Genomic DNA, 27,721 nt, shown 5'->3' on the forward strand with positions numbered 1-27,721 from the left:
TGTGGGCATAATGTGAAAGAACATGGAAAGGTTTGAGGCGTACGAATACTTTTGCTAGAAACTCCATCTCTTTATCCAGCATTACTCCATGGCTTTCTATCGGCTCAGTTGTTTGGCATTTAACTTTCAGTTGCAGTTTATGTTGATTTTTTGCTAACAAAGCCCACAGCCGGACACGCGGCCTTCTCCCAGCAGAATGGGGAGCCCTGTTGTAATTGTCCAGTTTTCTCGTTTATTCCATAATATTATCTGACAGCAGCAAAGAATAACTAGACAGAGGGAAGAAATAAACACAATTAAACTAGAATCACAAAGAAGGTAAAGCAGAAACAAGTCGCTTTGTTCTAATGAAACAAAGAGACTAATAAGGAACACAGAATGACAATGAAACCAGAATCAATAAATCAAAACCCCTGACGTCCGGTTGTGGATGGCTGCTTGTCTAAACTAAACCAGTCATCAGGCCAGAAGCGAGAGCGTCATCTGTGTTTCCGCCCTGGAGCGTCCAGAGCAGGGCGAAACGAAACCATCAGAACGTTATTTAACTTCACGTGTGTAAACCTCACTGCAGATTCCTCACCACCGTTATTTAATCAGTCAGTCAGTTAAGCTTATTTGTGTGTCACATTTCAGCAGCGAGGCCGTTCAATAAATGAAAACACAACAATTACAGATTTATAAAGACAACCCCACGCACCCAATGACATCACATTCTGTCGAGCGCCATCACCAAACTCACACTCATCCACATGTTGGTCAGTGTTTCATTTATTGTGATTCCAAAGCAACTCTGAACAGCTGGGTTTTTAGTCTGGATTTAAAGGAGCTCAGTGTTTCGGCTGTTTTGCGGTTTTCTGGAAGTTTGTTCCAGATTGGTGGCGCATAGAAGCTGAATGCTGCTTCTGCCACGTTTGGTGGAACCTCAAGATTTTTAAGTTGCAGCTCTGAGCCATTCAGTGATTTATAAACTAGCGACAGTATTTTAAAGTCTGTTCTCTAACCTACCGTTATTATTTCAAGCAAAGATAGAGCTTACCTGATTTATAAATAGGACTTTAAGAGTCTTATTTATCCAAGTGTGGAAAATATGGATTATTTCCAACATTACATCAGTTGATTGATGACAGATGCTGATTCAGAGCAGCTTGGCGATATTTACAGTAACTAGCTGTGTTATTGGATTACAGTGTGTAATTGGATTTAGGTGTAATACTATGTGAAATGTAAATCTGTACTGGCAGCTGCACAGTATGAAGAAATCATATGACTGATGTATTTTTCTGTTAAAAACTGGAATGGCGATCATCATAAATTCAGACGCCTGTCGTCCCCTTTCCCACTTTTGTCCTCCAATGTTCTTTCTGTTCTCACTGTGCTGTTTTCCGGTCTGGATTTCTCTACAGTACAAATGTGTATCAGCATTTCAAATAATCAATTCATAACACATGAGATATAATTGCAAAGAAATATTACATTCCAGACAGTTCTGTAAAAAATTACTTTGGCCTGCGCTGATATTGTCATGATGACATGTTGATGAAATGCGGCAAAGTTCTACAATCTCATACTAGTGACTAGATAAGTAAATTATTATTATTATTGAATCCATGCTAAGTCATTGGCTCTTCCTGAAGAGTATTGTCATCCATATTGTGATTTACTGTAGATACTAACTGATTAATTTGAATGTTTTTCATTCAAATTGTTTTCCCTGACTGTCACAGTGGGAGATTACCGGTCACAATCCTTCTGCAACAGGAAGCTGCTTCACAATAAAACACCGCTGTCATCTGAGGAGATTATTACGCCAGAAAAAGGCGACGCTTCAAAGCGTTTTTCTCTTCTTTCTGAATGAAACGTGAAACCAAAAATAGAGGCAAATAAATAAATAAAAAATGTCTCATATTCTTCAGATAAAATTGTGTGCACATGCGATCATTCTGGGATCTCAAGAAAAGCGGCTTGTTCTCTCCTGTGGTTCGTTGCCCCCTATTTTTCATAAATGTGGGAGTTGTTGCATCACAGAAGTAGAACCGTCCTAACTGGAAACTTCAAATACTGAGTCCCTGAAGAAACACAGCAGGCAGCATAAAGCAGTCATTAGAACATGAAGGCAGGATGAGGATCCGATGCTGCTTGCGATCAGACTTTGAAGAGCCTCTGCCATGTTGTCGGAGTCACGCGGCAAATGGTTCAACGTCTCAAGATAATGAGCCGGGCGATTAATAGACGACCAACTGGGGGAAAGAAATGCCTCCAGTCTCCAACAGGTTTTCGCAAATTGGCCGGAAATTGGAAAACACGTGAGCTTCACCAAGTGCATTTTGTAACAACGTTGACAGTCACAGACACAGACACAGACCGCTGTCTGTGGATTGAAGATGACTGAAGTTAACATTCTGAAGAGTCACAAGCCGCAGGTGACTGCCACTGAGATTTGAGTATCTGATAAACGGATTTCTGCTTTGAGATAAATTCCCTAAGGTTAATAATATTAGTAGTAATATAATGGTGATGGTGTAACAGATCAATAAACTTTAGATCCTATGGAACATTTAACACTGGAAAACATTTTAAATATTGCAAATGAATAAACCAAACAACAGAAACAACAAATAAAATTAACTATGAAATTGTCCTAAAAAAAGGTCTAGTTGAGACCAGACTGAAGACTTTAGTCAGTCAGTTGTTGGTAGAAAGAGAGAAAAAAGAAAAATGATAAATCATGTATCCATCCATCCATGCATCCATCCATCTTCTTCCGCTTATCCGGGGTCGGGTCGCGGGGGCAGCAGCTTCAGAAGGGAGGCCCAGACTTCCCTCTCCCCAGCCACTTCTTCCAGCTCCTCCGGGGGAATCCCAAGGCGTTCCCAGGCCAGTCGAGAGACATAGTCCCTCCAGGGTGTCCTGGGTCTTCCCTGAGGCCTCCTCCAGGTGGGACGTGCCCGGAACACCTCACCAGGGAGGCGTCTAGGAGGCATCCTTACCAGATGCCCGAGCCACCTCAACTGGCTCCTCTCGACGTGGAGGAGCAACGGCTTTACTCTGAGTCCCTCCTGGATGACCGAGCTTCTCACCCTATCTCTAAGGGAGAACCCAGCCACCCTGCGGAGGAAACTCATTTCGGCTGCTTGTATCCGTGATCTCATTCTTTCGGTCATGACCCAAAGCTCATGACCATAGATGAGGGTGGGAACGTAGATCAACCGGTAAATCGAGAGCTTCGCTTTTTGACTCAGCTCTCTCTTCACCACGACGGACCGGTACAGCGCCCGCTGTACATGTAAATCATGTAAATGGAAATTATTTAGCTCAGTTTAATTTATCATGAGATTAACTGATTTATTACTTATTGCACCAGATCTGTCTGTCTGTCTGTCCGTCCAGTGATTTATCTAGCTCAAAAAACAACAACGTTTCATATACAAAACACTGATTCAGTCCGATTCACTTTAGGTCCCCGCAGGGCAACAATTAGTGGTAACATGAAAATTACTAAAACAAAGTTAAGCTCCATCTGAGACTAAAGTCAAAAAATAAAATTAGTTAATAAAGCAAAAAAAGAACTTGACTGCAGTAATCCGATAGCGGCCTTAAGTCAGAGGAAGTCTACGGTATGTTTTACAAAACCAAAAGAGTGCTTCAGTCTGTTTGTTCTACATCTAGTCTACTGAACTCTAATAGTTTTATTTTCTCTTGTAGAAACCTTTTGGACATGGACACCTTCTCCAAGTCAGATCCAGGTAAGCTTTCCTTTGTCCCATTCACAGTAACAGTTCTGATGTTTTACTTTATGATATAGACAGTAAGCTTAGCAGATGCTGGTCCAGTGGTGCAAAGTGAAGAAGAATACAGTACAAGTGCTCTCATTCTTGAAAACATGACATTCACAGCATTTATGCAGAGTGAACAGATACTCCTACCAGCACAGTTGGGTATTAACTAGTTACATTTGCTCAATTACATTTACTTTTTTGAAAGAAACAATAAATGTACTAATGTACTTTTAGGAGTATTTTTACTTCGCTGTACTTTTTACTTTTACTTGAGTAAAAATATGTTGAAGTAGTGTTTCTGTTACTAGAGTATAATTTTTGGCTGCTCTGCCTGCTAACTTTCTAACATCAAACTGCTCATTACAGTCCAACAAAGATAACCAGTCATACGCAGGGCCGGTTCTATTCGTGTTTATGTTGGGGGACCAGCCGAGGTGCGAGGGGGGCTTCATGGTGCATTCACGTTATGCTCCAGTTTATTAACTGTTCTTGTTGACCAGAGTTTTCTTGGGAAGTCCCCATGGAAGTGGGATCTATTGTAACATTTCTGTGATTGTTTTATTTTTTTGTCCCAGGATTTTGTTGTGCAAAATGATTGCTTGTCAGGAAGTGCGTCTCACCTGTTGTGCATTTTATTGTTGTGTCAGGAAATGTCTGATTCAGATTCCTGGAACATGTGATTATAACTCTGGATTAACTTTGAAAAGTGTCGTGTATTTGAACCCCCCCACTCTGAAACACCTGATGTGTTTGTTTTTATTTCGGCTCTGATGCATTCTGATTCACGCCGAACCTATTAAAATGTTACCTCGTCGACCTTATCTCCGCGAACTAGCAGTCGCACGGTAACCTTTGGAGCATTTAAAGGTACAATGCACTCAACTGACCGAGCACAACGCCGCGTCTCCAGGGTCAGCTGGCACCGAGTTTGAATTAAGCAGCTTCACACAGAAAAAAGGGATTACTAATCACTGGAGCTTGACAGACTTAATGACTGTTGGCCTCACGCAGCATGAAAAACCCCCTCCAGAGGCGGCAGTGAATGGTGAACAATAGGTTAATTGAAAGAGCTGTTTGGAGAAAGAAAAGAACAGTGATAACGATTCAGAGAAAGGAGGTTTAGAAAAAGACGGAGCTGTCAGGGAACGGGTTCTGCTTTACTGGTTGTTCAGAAAATAATGGATACGTTTTCACTTTCAAATGACCTTGAAACTATCTTCATTTTAATTTTTTGACTAAAAATGTGGTGATGCGCAACAGGTTTTCAATGTTTTTCGTGATTGCGTAATTCTACCAAATGTTTTAGGCAGGGCAGGCTTATTTGTAAAGCGCATTTCAGCAACAGTGAAACTCAAAAATGCTTTTTCATAACAGGGGGGGAGGAGGGAAGCAAGCAAGAAGCAAAGTGGGAAAATAAAGTAAAACGTTAACATGTCGAAAGACAAACTACAGTTTAGAATATTCCAGTTGTTATTAGCTTTAAGCAAATAAGCTTTCAGCCTCGATTTAAGGGAACTCACTCCTGAGTATGAACTAATTGTTTGAGTTTCTGCCATACATGATACATTACTTTTCTTTTTTTTTTAATGACAGCTAAATTGGGATTTAATGAGAAATATTCTACAATTTACTTTCCTGGACTGCTGTGTGTATTATCATAAGTGTCTGATTTATCTTTTGGTGAAACAGTCTCTGCGCCTTGGTCCATCACAAAGCAGAACCTGAGCCCTTATATCAGGACAACTTTACCCAAGAATTCATCTTAAGTCTCGATGAGGAAGTGAAACTCAAATTCAAGTTGAATATTTTTCACTTGTTAGAATAAAGAACCGGTGTTGAATAGTGACACTTAGATTCAGAGACATTTTTCTTTCCCTTTGTGGATCCAGGTGGAGAGGCAGAGAACCGTGTTGGAGGGTAAGCGGTGGGTTAAACGGGTCCAGGACTTCAAACAGTTGTTCCCTGTTGGGATGAGGGGGATGCTGGACTCGTTGTGGTCACGTTGCCCCCTCAACTCTTTCATGTCGCTGGGTGGGGCTCTTAGGCTGACCCAGGCGTCCAGCTGCAGGAGGACGGCAGCCGTATAGTCTGATAATGTCACAGCTTTTACAGCGAACACACGACTGGCTCTCATTTTCATTCCACAGATGCAATTTATGATATGTTTTATTTTGTACTCTGCCATGAAGCATATTTACTGATAACAAACATTTAACGATATTTACACTACCTCTTCTGAAGTGTTAAAACACATCTACATCACAAGCGGCCAGATTATTAACTTTCTTCTCAAAAACAGATTTTCATTTAACTGTCTTCATTTTTAACCTCTGAAACACTGGAAATCCAACTAAAATTAAATCATTCAATGGGAGTTGAGTGGTAACTAGTTACATTTACTCAGTTACATTTACTTGAGTAATTTTTTTGAAAAAAAAAAAAAAACTTTTTGGAGTATTTTTACTACACTGTACTTTTTACTTTTACTTTTTTTGAGTAATTTTAAAATTAATTTTGAGTAATTTTCTACTTTTACTTGAGTAAAAATATGTAGATGCATCGCTACTCTTACTGGCGTATAATTTTGTTGTATCGGTGAATTGACTATACACCAGTATTTTTTACTGATGGTGCTGGTGGTCAGAGGGCCCAGCAGGTGGCGCTGCTGCATGACAGCCTCGCTTCTGTCAGACTGCCTCAGGGCAGCTATGGCTACTATCCAGTAACTTGCCATCATTAGTCTGTGAATGTGTGTGAATGTAGTGTTAAGCGCTTTGGAGTCCTCTGGACTTGATAAAGAACTCAACAAGTGACGGCCATTTATCATTTTCATAGCAGCCAGTTCAGGAAAAAGAATGAAAATGACATAACTGCTGACAGTGAACAAACTGTTCATGAAGTTTATCAGTTTCAAATGTTCGTAAAATCATCAGAAATAAAAAAAAAAAGACATTCCCCGTTGCTGAGTCACCAGGGTACACCGGAGGGGCTTCCCAACACTTTGATCCTTTAGAGAAGAATATTCAAAGAAAGCAGGAATGTTTCCTTTTTGGGCCAAAGCTGCGACATGCTTCTTGATTAACTCCAGAGTTCAGAGTTGCACTGGGTGAACCCTTTGCAGACAGTAACTACACTATAGGTAAGAATTTGTAGGTAAGACGAGGAGAAAGACTAGAAACGGGGGATAGAATCGGGCCCGTCACTGTGACTGGTGGAGTCCAGACAGAAGGGAGGGTAGAAGCGCATTCACAGAACAAAATGCACAAAATCCTGTCAGCACGTCTGGAGAACAGAAGCAGAAGGAAGGAGCAATTTGAGCTGGAAGTGCTTTTAACCTTGAGGAGCCCCGAGGAGACGAAGAGTGTCTGAGCAACGACCTGGCAGAACGGTGGCGACAGTCGCTGTGTTAGCAGCTTCCACTCTGCCGGTGAAGCGTTGTCCTTTCTTTGTGTTGTCTCTCTTCATTTGACTCAATCCTTCTTGGGTTGGCTTGACTTCAAAAAGCTGTCATCAACCAGGTCACCAGTAGTCTGTTGCAAAATGCTTTCTGGACAGCATGGAGGTTTACACCAACCGGGGGAAAGCCCAGTTGGAGAGGAGGTGATCTTGGTAGGTTTGTGGTGGTGGTTCTTTCCATATAGTCTCAACAGAATTAGTTTTATACTAAAGGATATTCGTCCATAAACAATGCTGTTGCAATCTTAGCAACTCGGTTGCCTTTACGTAGAAAAATTGAGTCTATTATGATGTCTATGATGTAATATTTACTATGCGCTGTATGATAACCTGTGTCTGAGTCAGAAAGTTTTCATAGGAGTTGTCAGATTGGATCCGGTCCATAGGTTGGATCCGGTGCTCACTCAGCGGTGGCCAACAACTCATCGGTGCCACTATGGAGCGCAACACTTTATTTAAAAAGTTATTAACTGAAGGCCTTTACATGTTGATAGTACCCTGATTTATCAGGTCAAATTTTCTTAATTTTGGGATATCAGTGATCGACCGATGTGAAGCCAATATTTGATCTTATCTACATTTGCAAAAGTCTCAAAACCATCCACTGTTCTCTTCAACTCTCCCATTTGACCTGACAGGGCAGGTCTGTCAGGGTCATGTTTGCATGTTTACAGTTAACAGTCACCCCATGGTTGCCAACTCAGCAACTTTCTTGCTGTTTTTAGCAACAATTCAGACAAAAAAATTGGTATCAACCAATATCGTATCAGGCTTTTTAACGATCTGTAATCGCCGATTGATCAGAAAACTGCAAGAAAGAACTCTTTCACAGACCCTCCAGTTTCTTTGCCATTTACCGTTGATTTAGCTGTGGCTTGTGATGTTTTCCTGCCTGAACATTATGACAACCTAAACTAACTCTTAAAAAAAAAAAAACTTTATTCTTTTTTTTTCTCTCTCTCTCTCTCTTTTCAGTGGTCGTATTGTACGTTCAAGGTCTGGGTACAAAGGAGTGGAGAGAGGTGAGTTAGTTTTGTTTTCTCAGGTTAAGTCAAATTATGTCTCTGAACACTTTAACTCCCGATTGACCAAAGAAAATGCATTACTAAAGTGATTTTCACACACAAACAGTCACAAAGAGAACCAAACGAGTGAGCACAAGTTGTTCTGTGATCCTGGTTCCACAGACTGAAAGACATCATTCTCTAGTTTTAAAATCAGGACAACTGACATGCTAAGGCTGTTCGTTTGGTGAGTTGATTTGGTAAAAAAAAACAGGACAGATATTCTGTCAAATCTCCGTAGATGAGTCAAATAATTTTACCACCAGTCATATCTACTCTGCTAGCAGCAGGGTAAATTGTATCGATTGTCACTAATATGATAATGTTATGTAATTTGTGTTAAATTATCTGGCTAAAGAAATGTGATTATCTTCAAGGTGTGAAAGATGACAATTCACCAGTAAAGCAAGACTTTTCATTATCTAAGACTAGTGATCATACATGACAATTTAGAAATATAGCAATTTTAAAAAGTTAATTAAAAGAACCAACAGTAAATCTTACAACAATGTCAAGTTTAGAAAGGATTGAATTTGCGTTTATCATGTCATATAATAATTTGACACAAATTCTAACTGGAGGAGTGTAACTGTGAGTTTTTAATCTTGCACAGCTGACCTCACAGCCCGGTGCACGTTCAAGCATTAGCATTATGCTAACCAGAGTGGCATAAGCGTCAAAACCCCAGCGACGTTCATAACTTATTATCAGTTTTGCCTGAAATTTATGTTCGCATACAATAAATGTTTACACGGATTTGTAAAGAACGTACAGAATAAATAACAAGGTTCTGGTTACTGGCAGAATGTAGCAACCTATATATTCCTAGCTAAGAATATCTGTCTCAGCTAGCAGATAAAAGCTACATTAGCTTAGCTGATTTTGCTAGTTCGGCAGCTAGTACTATATATATCACTGATACTTATCTTAGTGCTACACAGAGATGGGTAATGTATTTGTACTGTTTATAAATTAGATAGGAGACCAGTTCAGCTGGTCTCCTACGTTCATAACTGATTATCAGTTTTGCAACCTGAAATTTATGTTCGCATACAATAAATGTTTACATGGATTTGTAAATCCGTGTAAATCCGCCTGCTGCTATTTCCAAGCTAGAACCAGCTCTCACCAAGCTAGTGAGTGAGAGCTAGATTAGTGCTCTCACTCACTGGCACCAAGCTAGTGAGTGCTAGTATTGTGGCTTGTTTATTATTGTCATAGCAACTCCATAGCAAGTGCCTGCCAAGATGGCTGTCAGTTACAAAGTTCACAGAAGTGTGACGTCACATGAGGCCCATTAGCTACTTAGCTCTGCTACTGGGTCGCTATCAGCAGCGTCCCAAAAGAGAACTGTCAACAGGCTGCTGGGGGAAATTCCCGGTTGAATAAGTTAGTTGGTGGAAATGTTGTGTAAATAATTCAGATTATAATTAAGATACAAACTATTAAGGAAAACAGGCTAATAGAAAATTTTAATCATGTTTTCATATTATTTTTTAGATATTTGTCCTCCTTCCATATCAGGGAGGCTTATCGCCTCCTATGGACCAGCCACGACTGCAAAAAACAAACAAAAGAATTAAATACTGAAATCATGAAATTCATCTCTGTTCATTGCAAGAAAATATTTTCCAGCTTCTTAAACATTACTTACTTTATGAGCTTTGCCACTGATGTGACCCAAAGCTTTAGTTTTTTTTTTCTTTTCTTAAAAATCGTTGGCATTAATTAGTGCAGCGAAAGATTATTTGGTAGGAAATCGTTTTTAATTTTATAAACCCTGAGTGAAGAGAAGAGGATCTTCCTTCAGGCCTGTATTGCCAGGATGGAGTGTGTGTGGTTGGAGATCTCAGATACGCTCGCAGGTCCTACTCCTGCGCCTCCTTCCTCCGCCAGCTGCTGTCCTGGACTGCAGCCCTCTGCATGCAGAGCTGTCTGTTTGTGGACAGAAGGAAAACAGTCTGAGTCACTGTGGCAGGCTTATTGTCTCTGTCTCGTGGTGTGTGGGCAGGCCAAACACATTGGCAGATTTGGCTCCAGACGCTTTTTGACACAATTAAGAGTCACCAAAATTTCACACTAATGAGGAGGAAGAGAGGATTATTGCTGCGCCAACAACAAACACCGCAGGTACTAGAGCCAGTTCCATCGGCAGATTATTTCACTTGCAACCAGACATTTTCCCATGTAATACATGAAATAATCTGCCAATGAAACTAGAATGAATTATTCACTTAAAATAAGCTTCTTCGTCTTGCTGACAAGTTACTTGTAAGGTAGTTTTGTCTTACTTGAAGTGTACTAAGATATTTGCTCTAGACCAGTGTTTCTCAACCTTTTTTGGGCCAGCGCCCTCCCCCCAGCCTTTATCCAGGTCCCTCACTGCCCCCCACCAAAGAATTTGCAGGCTACTTTGCACTGACTATTATTTTATTATTAATATTACTATCACTATTGTTGATGTTTTGATTTTTATGCTTGTTTCTGTATTTATCATCAAAAATAATTTCCCAGAGAACAAAAAAGTCATGGGAATAGAAATTATTTTCACAGGCGTCTACGAAAAATTTGATGAACATTCAAGTTAAAATTGGTAGGCCTAACAACAGCCAATCAGAGTGGGAAAAATATTCTTATTCTGTCATTTTCTAGTTGTTAAATACACAAAATGACCAGATAAAAGATGTTCAACATGCCAGTTTAAACTTTGAACTATTTGCAAAACAACTGAGCTCTGCAGCATTAAACATGGATAAAACTGTAACTACATTAATCATAACTCTTCTCATCAGTGTTTGTCGGTTTCTGGTGGTGCAGCTCTGTGCTGCCTTCAGGAGAATGGGACATCAGAGTATTATCCATAAAATTTCACCCACATGGCTTTTAATGTGCAAACCAGAGCTTTCAGTGAAAAACAAAAGTTCCTGATCCTTTTAATGCCATACAAATATGAGACAGAAACATGGATTATATCTTTATATAAACTATAAACCTGACTATTGGTTTATAGATTACTTGTAAGTTAGTACAAGTAATCTAATTTACTACTAAGAAAATGGGAATTTCTGTCCAATTTCACTGGACAGAAATTACAAAGAACAAATCTGGTTCTTAATCAAATCCTAATGAGTCAAATTGAAAGTGTCATGGAGTCATCAGCCTCATGACATTAACACTGACATGAAAAATAATATTGAAGAAATAATAAATCTAATTAAAAACATAAATGAGTGATAAGTTCTTAACTGTTATGGTCTGTAAGATATATTTATTCTCGGTACTAGATTTGGTTTCAACAAACCCATGACACTTCAACAATATTATTTTACCTTTTATCTGGAAATAGTGTCTGTTTATTCTTGGCATACAGTCGTCTGTATTAATTATTGCTCGAATGGTCTTGCCATACAAGTATATTCCTCTGTATTTACTTTAGTTTCTTAGTTTATTCTTGCCTTTTGTTCTTCATTCATTTCCATTTAGTTTCATTTGATTAGTATTATCCTCTCCTGGTCTTTCCTGTTGCTAGATTTATTTTCATCATTTATTGACCATCAGTAATTTTCACTCATCACCTGCTGCGCCGCCTAATCGTCATGTTTCACATCATGTGTTGATTTTTCACTGTTCAGCGTCGGATTCTCTGTTTTTATGCCATAATTCACATCTAGTTCGTCGCTCCGTTTTATGTCCCGCTTCTCTTGTTTCAGAGTTTTGCGCAATGTGAACGTCTTTTTTTTTTTTTTAGCCCCTAAGGTGCAGGGCGGTCGGGAGGCGTATCGATGGGGAAAAGGCAGACTGACATAAACCTTTCAAAACAACGGAAACAATTTCGGTATTCTAATTATTGAAATTTAAAAGTGCTGTGTTGTTCTATCACCCCCGTTTCATACCGGACCACTTACAGCACCGGTGTTAACGCTATAAAATGAACGCTCTCTATTGTGGTATCACCCATGGAGGGATTTCTTTATTTAAATGGGTTCATTTTTCAGAGGGATACACAGTGAGGGTATCGTGATTTTAGCTGCCAGTAGCAGGAGAACGGAGCTGCGCCAAGAAGCTAACAGAAGCTAACAAACACTGAGTAGAAGAAGAGCTGCCATCGATACCGTTGCAGCCAAGCATGGTTTAATGTTACACAATACAGTTTTACCAAGTTGCTCAAAGACTAAACTGGCATTGTTGTGCATTTAAAATGTAAAGTTTACCTTGACCAAAAGCCCCCCAAAGACATCCCAGCGCCCCCCTTTTGTAAAAATGTCCGCCAGCGCCCCCTGCCGTCCTCTGAACGCCCCCTTGGGGGCGGTACCGCCCACGTTGAGAACCGCTAGTCTAGAGCAAAAACGCTTGGAGAGATTTTGTGTTTTTGTTGTGAACTGTTGGAAATAATTTGGCGAACGGACAAGAAGGAAAGTTAAAACAAGTCACTGGTATGTGCAGTGAAGGGAAGACATGAACTCTTCTCCGATTTTAATATTTAATCCTCCCCTTCAGCCGTAGGAATGTTTTATGTGTAATTTGAAAGCAACATATCCTCATTGTAAACACATGTGCTTACATACCTGAGTGAAGTTGCTCCCTCAGCTTCTTCAAATCAGACCAAATTAGTGTCAAACGTTTGTGCAAAAAATATTTTTGTCTGTGCTTCTTTTGCTTTGAAGATATTAATGAAAGTTTAAAGGTCAAAATGTCAACCAGCCCCCCCTCCCACTTTTACTAAATCTAAATGACCTTTAAACTTTCATTAATATCTTCAAAGGCAAAGCAGCACAAACAAAAATGGTTTCTTCACAAACCAGCACAAACATAGTCGAGCTGATTGACACTAATTTTGTCTGATTTGAAGAAGCTGGGGGAGCAACTTCACTCAGGTTCCTCTTCAAAATGGCCAGTTAAAAGTTCAAAAGCCCCTGTCTCCATTGGATATCCATCAATTAATGGTTGATTTGTTTCAACTGCTTCCAAATGAAAATGTTCAGATTGTGCGTGGTGTTCCAAACAGACTTGTTTCAGTGCTGCAAAAAATAACTAGTTCCCCTAAACATGCTAAGTGACACTCCTGCCTTGCTTCATTAGCTCGTTTCACTGCAGGCCTGAGCTGCGTCCACATGGAGGCACACAGCGAATCTAACCTACTTTTTAAGCGACTTCTGGCAGATACCTGGAAGAGATGTCCCGTCTCTATTTATTCTGACGTTTTGTGACCACATTGTGGCTGTCACGGTGATTTCCAACTCCGTGATCCATCGGGACAGGCTTGGTTTTTCCTCTCATGTCATCTGTCGAGCTGTTCTCCTTCCTTTCCAGAAGCTGCAGACGGTTCCTCACCGGTGCAGCGGAGTCCAATAGAGAAAAGTCTCCCCTGATTGCCTCATGCTGCCGTGTTGTGTTCATGCTCTCAGTGCAGCACTGTCAAGTGAGCCTGGATATTCACACACGTATACATTGTGAGCAATGGGCTTGTGTTTGAAATAAATTCACTGAGAGTGAAATGTCGCACGCAGACCTCTTTTCTTTAGTGTTGCGTCACATTCGACTGAACGTGATGCAACGTGAATAACAGTAAAAATATAAAACCCTCTGTGTTATGGTGACTATGGTCTTTGGACAAAACTACTCTAAGCGGTAGAAATGCCTTCCTGACATTATACTGATATCATGAACAATTTATAGAAATTCTGCAATTCCTTTGGGTTTTTTAGTATAAATCGATCAGAACTGCAAAAACACAAAATCGGACCAAGTATTTTTGGTCTAATTTCTAGAGCAAACATCGTGAAATATCTTAGTTTTTTCTTGGAATAAGACTAAACTAATTTACAAGTAACTTTTTAGCAAGATGTAGAAGCTTGTTTTAAGCCCTCTTCATTATGCAAATGAAGAGGGCGGTGTCTTAAAGCTTCAACTTCTGCCTATTGGCTAGTTAGCATCACACTTTACTTTGCTCCAACAAAGATGGCTAGCAGTTTAGTAGTGAGCTGAAGTTTAGGAACTTTAACAGAAAATATAACTCCTGACTTTATTATTTTCCGTGTGGATGCCCAGACAGAACGTGTGTTTCAGTTAGTGGCTAACTGTTAGCGCCTCTCATGGACTCAGAGGTTCACCGTCAGATTTTTGGTCGCTTAAGTTATCTTCCCATTGAAGCTTCGGGGCTTTCTTCCTCATCGCTGCAGACTTTTCTGTACATCATGAGAAAACTGCAATATTCAAAGCCAACTCTGTGAAGCAAGAAAGAATGAGTTATTGTTTTTGTTGAGGTAACTGAAACCTCGGGTTACCAAGTCAGAGGCCATCTTTCCCGTGCCTTGACATCCACAGACGCATATTATGTGAGGCCATAAGAATATCTTTTTTTGGGAATAAAAGGCTGTTTTTGATGCCAGGACGCCTCCGGACGCTCACTACTACCAAAAGGTGATGGGCCTTTAGCTTAGGTTAGGACTGACATGTTCTTCTTGTCTTGTTTCTTGTCTCATCTCTTCTGCAGTTTGGCCGAACTGAGGTGATCGAAAACACCCTGAACCCGGACTTTGTGAGGAAGTTTGTTCTTGATTACTTCTTTGAAGAGAAACAAAACCTTCGCTTTGATGTGTAAGTGGAAATACTCCTTGAAGCTGCTCTAGTCAAAAACAAACTCTGGTAAAAACATTTATACTAATTTAAAACAGATACTCTCTCAAGTTATATAATCATTTTAGTTAGTTCAAAGAATAATTAGTGTCAGATAAAGAGTGTATGGTGGACTAAAGAGAATTTGATTGGGGAACCCAGTTCAAGTAAACATGATGTTTTGATTATTGGATTATTATTGTGTTCCTTAGTCACCTATTCCTATCAGATCGACCTTTTTTTACTCCTACTTTTTTACTTTAATCCAGTCCTTTCTCAGCTTATTATGTTTATTTACTGCTTGCATGGAGCAGTGGGTCACTTTAGATCAGTTCCCTCACCCTGGCGCCATACTTACTACTGATTCTGCTCTAAATCACAAAACGAGCTTTCCAGCGTCATTAGCAACCTCCACGTGTGAAAAACCTGACTGAGACGTGAAAAAGCAGAGGCTAACAGGTGAATATCCCCGGCCTCGGTGCCTTCTTTCGTCCCACCAGGCAGAGATGAAAACAGACGAATCCAGAGCGAGAAACGGGAATCTGCGTTTTCTGTGGCGTATTATTTGACACACGAGCGGCGCTTTCTGTGTCAGAAATGAAGAGGATCTGTTTCAAAGACGCCCCTGGTGGCTTATCTGCAGATGAAGCCTCTGGGGGGAATGGGTAGCCTCGAGAAGAGGAAATGAAGCAACTCTTCTGGCAGGAAGAGAAAGACTTCAGACAGCATGATGAGCTCCAGAGGGGCTTTTCCTCTTTCCCTCTGCTGCTGATTCGCAAATATGTTTTCTTAATTTACTTTAAATAACTTTTTGGTGGGAGCCAGGTCCAATTATTTCACAGTCACTTGGGATCTCTCTGTTGCTATCAGTGCTGCATGTCGGCCATATACAGTTCAAGCATATTTCTGTCTTATTCACCTGGTTTTGTTGACATGTGTCTTCTTACAAAACCTGCTGAAATGTTCTGTTTCATTAAACTGTAGGTACAATGTGGACATGAGGAGCTGCAATCTGTCCAAACATGTAAGTAGTTTAAAGCGTTGTTAATGGGAGCCACATTAACCTGAGATCTTTTTCCTGTAACTTGTTATTTCTGTCTAATCTTTCCTCACTACTTCCTCAACCTGCTGAGCAGAAGGTAAGTCATTCTCATGTTGCACAAGCCTCGATTCAGACATCAGCATGGCATTGTGAAAGTGCGAAAGTTCTTTTTCTTTTTTTTATTTCTTGCGAACCCAACTTTTAGATTCTATACCAAGCAACTTAAAATAATATGAATCTTAATAGTTATTTCATTAATTCTGCTTCCTAGCATTGCTTTAGGCTGGATCTACATTGTAAATCAAAATTTGCCATCTGTTATATCATACCATGCATGTAGGGGTTTGGAAAAACATACCAAAACATGCTTGCAGGTATTAAAGAAAGAGAAAAAAAGAAAAAAACTTTTAAGATATCTAAAGGAAGTGAAGGATCGTAAAAGCTCTTTGTGTTGAGGTTTACCATGGCGACCTCTCTTTGCTTCGTCCAGGACTTTCTAGGTCAGATATTCTGCACTTTGGGAGAGATCATTGGCTCCCCCGGTGGCAGATTGGAAAGGACGCTGTCGTAAGTACGGCCTACACAACCACCATCTTATTTTTAACTGGAGACAGTAAAAAAATTCACTCACATTTTATTGTTCCTGTATTTTTTCCATTTGTTCAGGCTTTAATTTATGAAATGACCATTCTTGACAAATGGAGGAAATGTCAGACATACAGTACGGTAGTTGAGAGACAGACTGGTCAGTAACACTTTATCTGAAGGTGTGTGCATAAGACTGACATGACACTGTAATGAACATTTATGAGTCTTCATAAATGTTGTCTTTGAGTGTCAGCCAGTAAATAATGACATTTTAATGCAAAGTTGCACTAAAACTTGCATTAAAAGTCTATTTAAAAATGTCAACTTTGCATTAAAAGTGTCATTATTTACCGAAAGACACCGAAAGAATGTTTATGAATGTCTTCATAAACATTCATGAAGACTCCTTCATGTTCATAATTAAAAATTAACATTAAACTAAGTAACCAAAATGATAACAGTAACTTAATGTATCCTTTACACTTTAGAAAAGATGAGAAACTGTTTATTTGCTGTTGACTGTGTCTCTCTTTGCCATGACTCGTCTCTTCGATGGAGTTAGAGAAAATGCATTCAAGTGATAATTAGGATCTCAGGTTTCTTCTAGAAAGTCAGAAGTTATAAAGTTTGGACCCACCGCAGCTGCAGCGCTCCTGTGTGACAGGCTGGTTGCACATGGTCCATAATAACCCAGCTGCTGGATGAGCCAAAGAGCAAACATCCCGACTGGTCTCTGCTTTGACCCGGTCAGCTTTGGACCCTCTATGGTCATCCTCCCGGTCGACTGGCCTGCCTCTAAAACACACTCACCTACTCATTTCAAAATCATGACCTCTGCACCAAGCCTGACCTTAGTGCTGTGCGATACGGCTTGAATCTTGAAGACGAGGCGCTTTTGGATTACCATGACACAGAATACTGGAACCACTGAAAGCTTTGACAGAACCATTTATTTGACACAGGCGTGTGGCAGCAGGAAAACTCAGAGTTGAGTAGTGACTGGTTAAATTTACTTGAATAACTTTTTTTGAAAAAATGTACTTTGAGGAATATTTTTACTACACCATACTTTTTACTTTTACTTGAGTAATTTTATTTTGAAGTATTTTTGCTCTTACTTGAGTAAAATTTCTGGATTCTCGACCCACTGAATGAAGAACAAATATATTTTAACCAAAAATACACCACATACAGAAACACAGCTGCAGTTTCCGTTAAAGTTTTGCAAATTTTATAATGAAAAGAAATGATTTGGAAAACTTTTCTTTTGCCTGATATTTTTAGTTACTTACATAAATTATTGTAATTTCTGTCTGTAAAACACCAAAATTTCCACTTAACTTTATATTTTGATTCATCTTATTAATGTAATTTTTAAGTATTAAATGATTGATAATTTGATAAGTTGTTACTCAATGCTTATTAAATACTTTCCACCAAATACTTTTTTACTCTTACTTGCATACACTTTCTGGGTCCTCTGCCCACCTCTGGTTAGACCTAGAAGACGTCTTTCTTCCTCTCTATTTCATATTATAACAAACATGTAACCACCCATTGCTCTTCAGCAGTTGCTCCTTTGCTGCTTCATGCATTACTAATTCAGACTGGTTCCAGTATGGTGAGAAAAGAGGCCAGCTTGTGCTTAGGATCCATATTTAAAGTGCTGTAAGCCTGGAGTTCTCTGAGGACACGGCGGCCTCGCCCCGGCAGAACCGGAGCTGATTTGCTCTCTGTCCGTTTCAGCTGAGCCTGGGGTCTGGCACTGCAGATATCCTCCAGACTCAAAGCTCTGCTCCATGCCTCTCTGCAGCATTTGACAAATTAATGCACTCAATAGAATCGAAAACCAAATTCAACATACAGCTATTAATAGTAGTCTGAGTGATTTTCCATGAATTAGTTACTTATAAATGGAAGACATTTCAGCTGACTAAGATGGGATTCAGCGTCTCCAATGTCTTTACTGTGTTGATTCGTCTAAATAAAATTAATACATGTAGGAGGATGCATGATGCTTTTCATGTTTTTTTTTCAGTGACAGAAAACTTTCAGGCTCTCAGACGGGTCCCTGTTGGCAGACAGTTTGTCAGTCGCATCACCGTGTTTCTGACTGTGACCCAGCCAGTGTTTGGACATTTTCACCTGACAATAACGTGATGACGTAACTTTTATTTTTAATGTTCTTACATTTGCGCAGGTGTTCTTCTTTCGGTTGGGTTGTAGGAACATTTCAGCTTTTCAGTATGACTTTATAAAGGATAGTTATCACTTTTTCGACAAAATCCTGGAACATTTCTTTTCACAGTCGACTCTACTATATGCTCCCCCGAAACCTCGTTGACAATATCCTATCTAGGCTAAAGCTTTTGAGGGCTGCTCTTACTTTTAATAATAAATGACCAGCAGGATTCAGAAACACAGAGGAAGCTCCTCATCATGCTTACTTGCTAACTCCTGCTTTCTTTATGCTTTAAGAAAATATCAGTAATTTCCAAAATTAGTGAATCTGTCAGTTCTTGTTGGGGAAACGTTTTAACCGTTCACAAAATAATTGGATAAAATGTGTCGCTCTCGTGAATGAAAAGTTGGAGGTGTGATGGCCTGGAAGTTCTGTTCGATGTGTGGAAGCAGAAATAAATCACAAGAGAAATCCTGACCTCGTTTTGAGACTCCTGTGAAGCATAAAGTGGGGGAGGGGGGCAGGCCGGAGAGGGGGCCGTTTAAGTCTGATGTGGAAAGAGTGACGCAGGGACAGAAGGGTTACGGCATTATTTCATGATCTGCTACATTTCACTAAAGGTATTCCTGAACAAAATCGGTCTCCTCTGAGAAGCTGGACCTGCCAGAGTCCAGTTTCTAACCTTGAACAAAACCTATCACCAATACTAGTGTCTGCACTAAACCCTGATCATTTGGGCGTTACTGCAGACGTACCGTTGGAAACCGTACAGAAGCTCACCGTTATGCCGCCGTGTTTTGTATTACAGATTTATTCTGGCACATTATTTTATTCAGACACAGGATGTGCGCTCGGCGTCAGGAGGATCCGCTGGGTTTCACAGAGACTCGCTCTCCATGCATTTTAATGAAATTGTAAAGTGTGTGACTCTGACCTGCTTTCATTCAGAATGCTTTATTTGCTCGTGTTTAATTTCGCTGGAGTGTTTTTTTTTTTTTTTTTGATGGAGCGTTTTCTCCCCCTATTTAGGCCAAAACAGCATGAAACGAGTTTCCTTCCAGAGAGCTTAGAGGGGGGCCGTTTTCCCGTCTCTTCTCATTCAGCATGGCCGCCGTCAGTGGCGGTTATGTAGATTAAGTTAATTTTATGCTTTTAAGTTACAATACATAAGTTTAAAAATAATTTGTGTTAATTAAAATCTGGTTGTAATGCCTACGTTTCTGTTTTAAAAACCATTTAAAGGTTCTGTAAAGATGTTTCCAGGGTGGAACCATGTTCAGGTTGTTGTTTAGGTCAAAGTGGCATTTTCAGTGACACGCTGCTTTCGGTAAAAGCCAACATGCTTGTTTGTTGTCAGTTCGCAGTAGAGATTTGGAGTTTCGTGCTGCTGTACTTTAATGAGCCCCTTTGATCCGATAATTTTTGAAGTTTAAATCTGTTCTGGACCAGAGGACTGTGGATCCTCTAGAGAGGACGACGGATTCTTCATGAGACCGTCTCGGGAAAACAGAGTGTCTTCAATCTTCAAATTTGCTGTAATACAGACTGCTACAGGAGATCTTTCTATTAGCCACCATCACTGTCTACAATAACTCTTTGAAGAAACTGAATTAATATGAGTTACAACGACATTTCATTCCCCTTTGGGATCAATGTGAATTTGTATTTTATGTGTTGATATGAAGATAAGATGTGTATTGATGACGGACCTGTTGAGCTCCTGTTAGCCACGTCTCCTCAGAGGTGATGCAGAATATGCTTACATTTTTTAAGTCAAACTACTGATTTGTGAAGGCTTAGAATTAAATAATATACTTTTACCTTACTCTATAAAAATGTATTTTTTAAAGTTTTGTGCAGTTCTGATGGCATCGTTGGTGACGCACGTCCTGTTAAACGCCAGTAAAACCCTAGAGCAGGGGTTCTTAACCTGGGTTCGATCGAACCCCGGGGGTTCGGTGAGTCGGTCTCAGGGGTTCGGCGGAGCCTCTGCGAGGAGGTAAAGACACACTTGTGTAAAGTCGTGGTGACGCGCCGCTTTGCCATCACTTGCTGCAGAGGATCACGTTATATTGGTTAGCCAATCAGAGCTGCGGAGGAGCCCTGATTGAAGGAGCTCCACTCTCAGCATGGATTTGAACTTGTGTCGTTAATTACTTCAGCAAAACTCACCGTTTTTACCAAATTCTGTAGCTTTCGGTGTACAGTGATCCCTCGCTATTCACCTTTCGCGGTCTCGCTGCTTCGCGGATTTTTTTGTGCAGGTTTTTTTCCCAACAGTGCATTGTGTTCTGCGCTCTGATTGGTTAAACAGTCTCCGAGCTCCTTCTCTACCTGTGTGCCAATAACGTATTTAAATATAAGTAATACAGATTGGTCATTCAGGAGATGAAAGCTGAAAACTTTGAATGTCTGCTGGAAAAATCTGTGGCCAGAGGCCAAAACCGACTGGAGGCTCGGTTGACGAGATCTATCGCTCTGCCGTAGATACAGCTGTTAATCTCGCGGGACAGGTTGGAGGAGACGCTTTAATGACATGACTCCGGATGACATTAAGGCCCGATTGATGAACAGGTTTTGTTCTTTGGTTTCAATAGAATATTTAATTATGCTGTATAATAATTGTAAAAACTAAAGGTAACTACTTCGCGGATTTTACTTATCGCGGGTTATTTTCGGAACGCAACCCCTACGAAAAACGAGGGATCGCTGTACTTCTAAATCTGCTCCTTAGTCGCATCTTTTCAGGCCTGTTACTGCCTCTAGTGGCATGGGGTGGTAACACAACTAATATAATCCATCCATCCATTTTCTTCCGCTTATCCGGGGTCGGGTCGCGGGGGCAGCAGCTTCAGAAGGGAGGCCCAGACTTCCCTCTCCCCAGCCACTTCTTCCAGCTCCTCCGGAGGAATCCCAAGGCGTTCCCAGGCCAGCCGAGAGACATAGTCCCTCCAGCGTGTCCTGGGTCTTCCCCGAGGCCTCCTCCCGGTGGGACGTGCCCGGAACACCTCACCAGGGAGGCGTCCAGGAGGCATCCTTACCAGATGCCCGAGCCACCTCAACTGGCTCCTCTCGACGTGGAGGAGCAGCGGCTCTACTCTGAATCCCTCCCGGATGACCAAGCTTCTCACCCTATCTCTAAGGGAGAGCCCAGCCACCCTGCGGAGGAAGCCCATTTCGGCCGCTTGTACCCGTGATCTCGTTCTTTCGGTCATGACCCAACTGGACTCTAGTAGGGTCACCCCTATGTCTTGAATTTTGGGGGGGGGGAATCATATTTATTTATCACTACAGAAGGGTTCAGTGAATGAACATATGAAACTTGTTTGTTCGGTAGCTCAAAAAAGGTTAAGAACCACTGCCCTAGAAACTCCTTGCGTCTGTTACTCACCTCGGTCAGAGTTACGTTCAGATTCAGCTCCAAACTCCTCCGTAATCCACAGTGGGAAGAAAACGTTCTTTCTCTCCTCTCTCGCTGTCGATCAATTTGCTCGTTTAACGTCCGGTGTGAAGTTTCCCATCAACTTTCGCAGCAGGCCGGTGTGTGCGCAGAGAGACCAACAGGAAAGCGTGTAATGAATCTTCTCTGTTTTTATGAATGAGACCATTGGACATGTTTCATTTCCAGCTCTGAGGAGACACTAAGTGCTTGTCTCATCTTGTTTTGTATTAAACAAGATGCTTCTCTTGCTGTCACATTTGCACCAACACATTTCCCAACAACATGTCTGCACTCTAGTTACTATACAGTGACACTGATTGATCAGGATTTCATAAAAACGCGTGTTCTGAAGTAAAATTTTAAAATATTTGCTATATAGGACGCTATATTATCTGCAAAACAATGGATGGATTGTGACACTTTGGCCTGTTTCACACTGCAGGCAAAATGCAAATTTTTTTCTAAATCAGATTTTTTTCAGTCAGGTTTGAGCCGCTCATTTGTTTTTATTTTTTATGAGTGACATTAAACTCCATTTATTATTTTTATTACACCAATTGACAAATGTCGACTCAAGATAATCTACAAACACAATGTAAGTTTTACACATACATAGTGAGATCAGTTCATCCAAAACGTTGAATACGTTTCAGTTTTGTTGTAGTTACAAATGAAGTTAAAATTACGACAGATATTGAACAGAAAGAGTTTTCTATACAGAGAAACTCACCAGATTGCATCAGGTGTTTTTCTTCTCTTTTATGATTGGAGCTGCAGAAGTGAATGACCCACTGTAAAAATCTGTTTTTTACACTAAAACAAACGCAGCATGTCATTTTTGTCTGACGTTTTTATTTACTTCACGCAGTACCTCCGAGTTCCTACTTTTTCATCTGCCTCCCTTCCATCCATCCTCTCTGCTCCCGTCGGAGAACATGAGAACCGTTGTGCCGGGTTTGATTGAGTGCGACTGGATCTGGCAGTTGTTTGTTTTGCAGTGCAGGTGACGGGCGGAGACTTAAATTTGTTTTCTGCTGCCGCGCTCCTGTTTCCTGTCTCATTCGGGGGGGAATGACAGTCTTTGAAGTAGGAAGCTCCAGAGACATCGTTACAGAAAAAAAATGTCACGAATTTTGTAGAGAGTGGAAACAGCAGAGTTACGTTTCCTCAGTGTGGGATTCTGGTGAAATGTGTGTGGAGGGAAAAAAAATCTTTTAGAATGAATAAGACCGCAACGATTTTAAGAAATAAAGCAAAGCTCAATAAGGCAGCTGTTACAGACGACTTCAGATTCACCCATCAGTCTGCAAGTCTGAGGCTCTTTGACTTTTGGCTTTGCTCAGTCAAAAGTCCGACTTTCTGACTGGGCGTGAGTCCTGACAGCGACCCAAACAGCATTTCCTGTAGGTGGTTGGTCCGCAGAAGGACTCGACGCCATGCCTGTGAGATGCAGGAGAGTCTGTGTGTGTGTGTGTGTGCGTGCGTGCGTGCGTGCGTGCGTGTGTGTGTGTGTGTGTGTGCGTGTGTGTGTGCTCCAGCCCGGTGTTATCTGCCGCCTCCCACAGAGATGAGCGAGTCCCTGCGGCGTAAAGAGTCGACACAGTCGTCCTCCTGCTCTGACCCACGGAGCATTCCAGATAACTCTTCAGAGAACACAGAGTTAATTGCAGCAGTGTTAAACGAATTTATGCTTCATTGCACGGTTAGCTGCACAGTGCGATGAAAAGTGCTCTCAAGTAGTCGCAACCGTATAAAAACGAGATCAAAGTTCTAGTTACATCATTGATTAAGATCGGTAAAATTATTAAAACACAATGGCTGTTCATGAATGTTACGTCAAAATCTTACAGTAAAAGTTCTAAAATGTTACATTATGTGTTCAGAAATAGACTGGCTGTGGAAGTGGCTCTGCAGTGACTTACACTGAAAAATGAAAATAGTTGAGCCAACTCAATTGAATTGCTTTAATTGGAATTCAGTTTGTCCAACTGCATTTAAGTTGGGTTTACTTGACAAATTTAAGTCAGTCTTACGCAAATCATTTAGTTTACTGCTAAGTGACAGTAAACTAAATGCAACAATAAGTCGCCTAAAGAATTTGTCCATTAAACGGGGTGTAAACTACAGGAACATAAAATCTTACCAAGTAATTTTGATCTAGTTTGTAGTACAAATATCTTAGTAAACTTAAAATAAGACAAAAAATAGCTTGTAAGTAACTTTTCAGCAAGATGTAACAGGTTGTTTTAATCAATAATTCCTTAATATTGATAAAAAAGTTCCAGTTCCACTGACAGATTATTTCATTTATAACATGACATTGTTCCCATACTGCCTTTAGTCCCACCAACGCCTCAGTGACTTTTGGCAGCGTTGTGTGTGGTCGTGTGTTCAGGTATCCTCACTTTCTTAGCTAGAGTGGGAAAAGTCGTTTGGCTTCTTGCAGCGGCTCATTAATCACCGTTAGCATCCTTTGTTACAGCTGGAAGGTCAGGATAGATTGATTAAAAACCAAAACAGCCGTGAGAGGAAATCAGACGAGTCGGAATTATTTGTCGGTTGAAGTTGAGGCGTTTTGGCTTACCTTGTGCTCTCGGGGGGTTACGTGACTGCGTTCACAGAGCAGGAGGAGGAAGAGGAGGAGGAGGAAGGCTGGCGGTGACTCCCGAGCTCAAGGGCACAAACAACAAACAGCAGAAGAGACCGTGCACATTGTTACCGCCGTGTGTCGTCGTCTCCAGATGTTTGCAGCAGCGGCTTAAAATTTCAGTCGCCATTTTAATCAAAGTGCGTCAGACTGCTCTCTCTCGCTCTCTCTCGCTCTCTCTCGCTCTCTCTCGCTCTCTCTCTCCCGCAGGAGCGTAGCTTCAAGTGGATGGAACGAATTTCCATGTCGTGCTGTGAGGTGGAGTGTGACTTAACAGCCACAGGGAATTATCAAGAGGATGAGAAGGGTTTTCTCCTCTCTCTATCCTGGCCGGAAAACTTTTAATTACACTCTCATCCTCCTGTAGAGCTCTTACAGACAAAGCCCAAACGAACCAAACACAAAACGAGTGTCGTTTTACCAGACCTCAAACCACAGCGAGGACGACAACGGGTTGCTGGAGCAAATGTCGCTCCTTGGTTCTCCCAAGAATGAGATATTTTAAAGCTTTGAAGTGTAGTGACAGTGATCTGATGTTCCAAAGATAGAACTGCATCTGGGTGGCTTTTAGCCTCTATGTATTCTGAGGCACTGGTTCATGTTAAAGACAGCAACTCCAGCTGGCTTAGTCTAATCAGCTGGGAATCTGGGTCACCAGTTTCAAAGAACATCCCATCTCTTCTGCTTCCTTTTTTTCACACTTACTTTGAAAGTGTCAACTCACGTACGACAATGCAGATTGATCATTTCAGCTTTGGGTTTCTGTTAGAAAAACGAAGAATCGCCGCCCAAGAGAAAGCGCTAAAAGGCTCTTGTCTTTTTCCGTCCGTCATTCTGCAATAAAGTTTGTTTGTTTATTAGGATTCCCATTGCTGGTGTCCTCATTATAAAAAAAGATAAACAAAAGCAGTTACACACACTTAACATAAAATGGTTGCCAGAAAACTGGAATGAAATGAGGCTTTCATCTTTGATTCATTAGGTTTTATGATTTCATCGACCAGCGGTGCATCGATTGCAGTTTTCTGGTTGATCGCCGATTACTGATCTGTAAAAAGACTGAGCTGCTGATTCTGATTTTGAACAATGCCAATTTTTTTTTGTATGAAATGTTGCTAAATATAGCAAGAAAGCGCTGAGTTGTTAACAGTGGAATGACTATTAACTACAAACGTGCAGACATGACCTGGTGGGCGGGGCTAAAGGTCAAACCTCTCTAATGGGAGAGCAAAAGAGGACAACGGTTGATTTTTAGACCTTTGCTGAGGTAGATAAGGTCGGCTTCACATGTAAGTATCGACCGATCACCAAGCCCAAAATTAAGGAAATTGTTGCATCCCTGTCATCCGCTAATTTTTGCTTGCCAGTTCATAGGATTAGCACTAAATACCTTAACAAAACACAACTGTCTCTGTTTTTTTTTTAATTATTATTTCTCTGACAGTGGGATACCTGGGAAGAAGTGTGGCTCCATTGTCTTCACAGCCGAGGAGCTCAGCAACTGCAGGGTTCGTATTTAATCATAAACTCATAAACTCACAGCTGCTCGCTTGTAAAAATAAAAAAGAATGTAACACGGTGTCAGGAAGGTAGTCACCTCGGTCTAAATTCATGATAGTCACGCTCTGGTTTCAATTTTGAGCTTTAAGGGAATTTAATTGACTGTGTGGAGTCTTCAGAATAATTGTCAGCGAAGGCAGGATTAATTACTACTCCTCCTTCGCGATATTGGTGACAGATCCTCATACATTATTTAATCATTTTAAGCATAAATGTTTCTGCTGTGCGTTGCCAATAATTAGCCACAAAAGGAGAAACGTGTGTGACACAAACCGGCTCACGATGGTGTCTAATGCTGTGTAGGTCTAATTTGCCCCAGTTCTGGATTCAGCGATGAATCACAAGAGTCTTAAGCTCAAAAGGACGTAGATTTAGAAAAGTAACTTATTTTTTTAAAGAATGATACCGTGTTTTTTTTTAACCCGTTTTAAACAATTTCAGGATGTAAATGAAAGTTTGAACTATTTCAACTATGGAATTTGTTGCTGTGCAAAAGACCTGAAAATGAGCCTTGTTCTCTCAGGACATAGCTACCATGCAGTTCTGTGCCAACAAGCTGGATAAAAAGGATTTCTTTGGCAAGTCCGATCCTTTCCTTGTCTTCTATCGGAGCAATGAAGATGGAACGTAAGTACGTTTTTATCTACTGTCTGTTTGGCCTTCAGCCAACACTGAGCTGGAGGATGTTTTTTTTTCTAGTTACTTAAAGCTAATAAAAATACCAGATCTCTCTGCTGAATCTACCCCAACGGCATTCTTGAGCATTCCCACAGCCACTTCATGAACTAAGATAAACTTATCACATGGTTCCTTATAACTTTAACTTACTTCTTTACTTAAAACAGATTCACTTGTTTGACTGCTTGTTGTTACCAGGTTCACAATTTGCCACAAGACTGAGGTGATCAAGAACAATTTGAACCCTGTCTGGCAGTCATTCACCATCCCTGTTCGAGCTCTTTGTAATGGTGACTACGACAGGTAAAGAAAACTTAACTTTGACAGATCTACCATTTGAATCCATGTATGCAGGTGTCCTGAAACATCAGAGCCCCTTTCAGAAAGCAGGTTAACAAACCCTGAGTTGAAGGCAGATACTCTGAATGAACTTACCCAGCCCTGTGATGCTTACAACATGAGACATCAGTGAGGTAACTCAATTCTGAGTCAAGTTACCCCCTGAGTTAAGCGTGAGTGCGAGTCCTCATTAGTGGAACGGAGATAACGTGATTCACCATGGCAACGGGAGAGAAAAAGAACCCTGAAAATCCAAATTAATGGAATTAGAAATCATTGAGAGTCTGTCAAAAGACACTACCAGCTGAAAGACTGATGATGTTCTGATGATG

At 40.8% G+C, this 27,721-nt stretch overlaps 1 protein-coding gene across 1 annotated transcript in view; it reads left to right on the forward strand.

Annotated features, from left to right (window-relative positions):
- The window catches only part of LOC103465585 (copine-9), a 54,328-nt gene that overhangs the window by 5,479 nt on the left and 21,128 nt on the right, over positions 1 to 27,721 (forward strand). Inside the window, exons 2-9 of the mRNA XM_081607426.1 lie at positions 3,703 to 3,743; positions 8,208 to 8,254; positions 14,790 to 14,893; positions 15,896 to 15,935; positions 16,444 to 16,520; positions 26,257 to 26,320; positions 26,896 to 26,999; positions 27,249 to 27,353. Of these exons, the coding sequence (XP_081463552.1) occupies positions 3,703 to 3,743; positions 8,208 to 8,254; positions 14,790 to 14,893; positions 15,896 to 15,935; positions 16,444 to 16,520; positions 26,257 to 26,320; positions 26,896 to 26,999; positions 27,249 to 27,353 (582 nt within the window). The remainder of the gene's footprint in view (positions 1 to 3,702; positions 3,744 to 8,207; positions 8,255 to 14,789; positions 14,894 to 15,895; positions 15,936 to 16,443; positions 16,521 to 26,256; positions 26,321 to 26,895; positions 27,000 to 27,248; positions 27,354 to 27,721) is intronic.

This window comes from Poecilia reticulata, chromosome 5 (genome assembly GCF_904066995.2).
Source record: "Poecilia reticulata chromosome 5, P_reticulata-male-v2, whole genome shotgun sequence".
In the NCBI taxonomy this organism is placed as follows: domain Eukaryota; kingdom Metazoa; phylum Chordata; class Actinopteri; order Cyprinodontiformes; family Poeciliidae; genus Poecilia; species Poecilia reticulata.